We start from the raw sequence: 5,466 nt of genomic DNA, 5'->3' as shown, positions 1-5,466 counted from the left end.
TCCCCCCTACCCTCTTATACTTTTCTATCCCCACCGAAGTCAGTCCAGCCCTCTTCTCATCTTTTCTCATGCGATCGCCTTTACGATTTCTCCAGGCATTTCGCTTTCGAGTTAGCCGAGAGTGAGATTGATAGAGGATGATCCTCTTTACCCGTGTATGACCCTCTTTTCTCCGTGTCATCACGCTTACACACCCTTTTAACACTCGTGTTCTCCTCGATAACCTTGTGTGCACGTACTATGTGTACATACGTATCTTTGCCAAGAGAGTTTTCGCGTTAAATGTAGAGGTATCTTTGAAAAAAAAAAAAAAAAAGAAAAAAAAAGAAGAAAAAAAAGGGAGAGAAAAAAAGATCAATCGATCGCCTTCGAACTATTCTGTTGCAATGGATTTGAGTTAATCGGTTGATATGCGCACGCGCGCGCGCACAAACACAGGCACGCATACATACTCGTACATATACCTACATATCGATGAATCTCTCTTCGTTCTGTCGATCATTGAACAAAAAAAAAAAAAGATTCTTCGAGCAAAAAACATGTCGGCTTCCAGTTTTTATTATCCTTTTTTTTTTCCATATTTATACATATAATAAGCATACGATTACATCGTATTAGGTACTAGATCATTTACATACACGTAATATATATATATATATATGTATATGTATGTATGTATGTATATATATATAAATATATATATATATAAATAAATATATATATATATACTGTATGATGGTATATATATATATATATATATATATATATATATACATATATATGTATATATGTATATATATATACACCATCATATATCCAGCGTTCTGTACAATAAATAAAGACTCTAGAGCATTTTTTAAAACACAACGTCACGTAGTCTCTCGCGATTATTTTTTTTTCCTTTTTTTTTTTTTTCTTTTTTCTTTTGCATAGATTACAATTCGAATCAACAATTAACTGCATACGTCGTTTTATACATATTAAGGATCTAGCTAAAATATTGTCGGTCGTTAACATCGAGACGAGCTACGAACGACGAGATCGATGATCGATTTTAAACGATCATTCGAAAGAAAGAAAGAAGAAAAGAAAAAAGAGAAAGATAAACAAGATTAATGATCTATCAATGAATCTTAAAAAATCAACAGTTCACTTTTCTCCCTTAATAGACACACCCTGGCATGTCTATGTATGCGATAAGCAGCTGACACTTTGAAAATAGAACAATTGAGTTATTCAATTATTTATATATTTATATATCAGAAAAAAATTGCGACGCATAGCGATATAGATGTGAGTATTATTAAACTCGAACTTTACTTTATCGATGATTAAAATTCGCGTGGTCGCGTAAAAAAGCCCAATTGGCATTTAATGTTAAGCCATGCCATTATACCTCTCTTAGCCTTTTTCGAATAATTTCGATTGTTAAATTTACGAGTAGAATAAACTCGGATCATCTCTGAAAATTTGTCCTATTACTGCTATTTCAAAGATAGAAAGATATTTACATTGAAGAATCGTACTCATTGAAAAATTGAAATTGAATTGGATCATTTTGTAAATCGATATTGTCGTGTTACTTAAATCAAAGTTTTGGAGTCCGACCTTTCAACGTGAATTTTTTTCTATTTATTATTATTATTATTATTATTATTATTATTATTATTATTATTATTATTTTTATTATTATTATTATTAATCTTATTATGCTTATTATTATTCCTACTATTATTACTATTATTATTATTAATTTTTTTAAAAGTTTTTTTTTTCAATTTCTTTATTTTTCTATTTTCTCTCTCTCTCTTCAAAACGATATCATTATGCGAAATATCTTCTTATGAACGATTCTTTGATACTATTTAAAAACGAAGTAAACGATGAATGAAGGATGTGATATATATATATATTCATATGTATATATGTATATATATCGAGAGATATATATATATGTGTATATATATATATATATATATATATATATATATATATATATATATATATATATATATATATTGGATATGTCTCTCATTTAAATCAATTCACAGAAATATCGTTGAAATTTCTCTCATAGATAAGTAACAATGTTCGTAATATTATCGATCGATATCGATATCATTGATATTGAAACGCTTTGTCCCTTTCTTCTTTGTTATCTGTTTCAAAAACAAATTTTTCAACTAATTTTAACGGTATTCGAGTGAATCGATTGAAATTGAGAGAGAGAGAGAGAGAGAGGGAGAGAGAGAGAGAGCAGCGTCGATATAATGATAAATTGCGAAACGCGTTTTGTCAGGAAGAGAGCGAAGTTATCCGCGAGATCTACGTGACTCAAAGAGTACGAGAGAAGTACTCTTCGAAAGGGCTCTTCGAGAAATCGCGGAGTAGTCGTGTGGTCATATCAAAAGTTTTACTGCGTGGATCTTGAGAGAATCACGGAGGATAGAAGAGCAAGAAGGGTCGTAGAGGCAACGAGGTCAATCGTAGCTCTTCTCCATCCAGCTGCACCGTTCATGCAGGTCTCACGAATTCCTAGAATCTTGAGACCACGTCGGCCAAGAAGATTGTGAACGCCTCGTCTGTCTGCCTCACCAAGCGTGTGTTCCCGAGAGAGTAGCAAGGAATAAAGTTGACTTCCTGGGCTTCGCGAGCAGAAGGTCAACACCATGTCCGAGGCCACAGCTTTCATCACGTGAACGCAACCAATGAATTGTTGGTATTTCTTTTCTGTCAACGTTCCTACGAAAGAAAAATATCGATGAGATTAGGATCCTGATGTTGACATAACATTTTTTTTCCTTTTTCTTTTTTCTCTCGTCTATTATTCTTACATCATGGATTCGTCAATATGTATATATCCTACGTATACATATGGTATATATGTATGTATGTGTATGTATGTATATGTATGTATGTATATATACATGTATTTCAACGAGACAAAAGCGAAATAATAATCGACACTGTCGTTTCCACCAGGGATATTATATAGATAACGTCATTTTCGTTCCTTTTTTTTTTTCTTTTTTTCTCATGCAATGGTAATCATTATTGCATCCTAGTTGTCACCGACAGATGAAAGAGATAAAAGGCAGGGGATGTGAAATTTTTTACGTGCCGTTAACTGCTCGATCGGTGAAAAGTGTTTTCAATGAAATGTCAGATTCAGCAGGGATCGTCGACATTTGTAAGAGCGATCATGGAAACGTCACATGCATTGAGTTTCTCGTACTGGACTGCGTAGAGATGTGATCGTTTAAAAGTAAATTAAAGTTTACATTTCTGATGTGTTAACGTATATATGTAATATGTCTGCAAAGTAGCGACATATAATTTCTAATCAAAAGCTAAATAGTTATCTAACGACGTAATGATACATAATACGAGATACGTGTTCATATCATTTGTTAATCTAATCGTTTTCCCGATCGTTTTGACGTGAAACATAAGTAATGAGGACTCCCACACCATTGATAATAATCGATTTATTTATGAAACGTGATAATATTATTTTTTCAAATATTTCACGCGTTCATGATAAATAAACGTGGATGATTCGGTAGGAGTAAAAAAAAGAAAAAAAAAAGCAAAAAAAAAAAAACAAAAAAAAAAGAACGAAGAAAAATTAAAGAATTCATTAAAAATTCAAACAATAAGTCCAAGTCTCGAATATAAAACAATTTTTCTTTCTTTCTAACGAACTAGACTACCGATAAAAATTAGATAATGATGCGTCCTAGTGGAGATCGTTAAAAAAAACTGTGCACAGATTTCATTTCTACCTGCTGAACTTTCCTTTCTCATTGGTTATCACCAAGTGCTGACCAGGGACGAAGGCGAGTGTAAAAATTTACGTCACGTTTCGCGACCCCCACAAAAATAACGATTTTCATCGTCGAAAACGTAGCAAACTCGTCCGCCAATCCTTTCATTATTTTTTTGTTTTTTTCTCTTTCCTATCTCTCTCACTACCATTCTTCCTTTCTTTCTTTCTTTTTTTTTGTTTTTGTTCTTTTTCTTCCCTTTTTTTCATTTTTTTTTTCTCTCTCTCTCTCTCTCTCTCTAGTACAAACCAACAGACCCTGCATTCTGATGAGATATTTGCGAACGAACCCAAAGAATTTACCGAGAGGAAGAACTACTCCTCCATTTTTTCACTCTCGTAAGTCCGTAAAACGGCATCTCTTCGGGGAGATCAACGAATTCCAAACGTTCCGAGCAACGTGATTGTGCATTAGAGTTACGTGTTCCAATTCTACACAACGAACTCGTTAATTTATCGCTTCAACAATTTGAATCGAATATCTGACAATAAAAAATTTATTTGCTCTATCATGTACGTTTACTGTCAGACGTTATCTACGTTTATTATAGTACGAGAAATCATGAGTCATTGACAAGAAATATCATATTTTACGATTTCGTACAACTATGAGAAAAAAGAAAGAGAGAAAGAGAGAGAGAGAGAGAGAGAGAGAGAGAGAGAGAGAGATTTAGAAACGGAAAAAAAAAGAAATACATGAACGCTTTTCTACTAAATTATTTTTCATCTCGGTTCTCCGTGTTAGCGAGTTTTCTATGAATTTTTTCCTTTTCGGTGATGTCCCATGTCATTCGACAGCCGTTGTAATTGGTTGTTCCAACATTGTAAATGAAAGAAAGAGAGAGAGAGAGAGAGAGAGAGAGAGAGAGAGAGTGAAAGAGAGATGAGATAGAGATGAGATAGAGAATCGTAACAAATGTGAATACGATGTTGTCCGCGAGAGGGACAGTCTTTTAAAGCGAGGATATGAAAAAACTAATTTTGAGCTCGTACGGATGGCAAAATGAGAACGTTGCAAATTCGTTGACTTGAAATGAACGAAACTTTTCATATAAACCTACCTATAGGGAATATCGGCTAGTTTAATCGATATCAAAAAATATTTAAATTGTAAATATTCTGACTCTCGTTTCGATGATAGAATTCGTTCGATGTGACGTTACAAAAAATTTCTGGTAAAGGAAATTATTTCTCGAATATTTTCGATTTTATTTTTCTTTTTTCTTTTTTTCTTTTTCTCTTTTTTTTTTCTTTTTTTTTTTTTTTTTGATATTTGTAACTCGTATCCTTTTTAATTGTAAACAATATTGACGATCTGTCATTTCTCTTTACAATCGAGCAAATACCTCAGACGTGACATTCTTTTAATCGAAGAGTTAGCTGCTGCCTAAATAATTGGATAATAGAGAAAAAGAGAGAGAGAGAGAGAGAGAGAGAGAGAGAAGATAAGGAAAGGAAGAAAATAAAACTCTAACAAAAATTTGATTTTAATCGAGCCAGTGCCAATAAATCATTTCAACTGATTCCAAAAATCAATTTTCAAATCTAACAATTTTTACTTTCCACAGCTATTTTTTTCGGGCAGTTGTTAGATTAAATGAATATCAAACGATCCAATGATACGTTCTTAATTAACTTTT

The 5,466-nt window shown here is 32.6% G+C and overlaps 1 protein-coding gene across 6 annotated transcripts in view; it reads right to left on the bottom strand.

Annotated features, from left to right (window-relative positions):
- Positions 1–300: 300 nt before the first annotated feature.
- Positions 301–5,466, bottom strand: part of LOC124948428 — a 35,260-nt gene continuing 30,094 nt past the window's right edge. For all 6 annotated transcript variants that reach the window (XM_047492026.1, XM_047492029.1, XM_047492032.1 and 3 more), the window contains one exon: positions 301–2,742. In XM_047492026.1, the coding sequence (XP_047347982.1) occupies positions 2,414–2,742 (329 nt within the window). In that variant the 3' untranslated portion in view covers positions 301–2,413. The remainder of the gene's footprint in view (positions 2,743–5,466) is intronic.

The sequence above is a fragment of the Vespa velutina genome, chromosome 4 (genome assembly GCF_912470025.1).
Source record: "Vespa velutina chromosome 4, iVesVel2.1, whole genome shotgun sequence".
Classification (NCBI taxonomy): Eukaryota; Metazoa; Arthropoda; class Insecta; order Hymenoptera; family Vespidae; genus Vespa; species Vespa velutina.
This window is presented reverse-complemented; position numbering and strand designations above follow the sequence as displayed.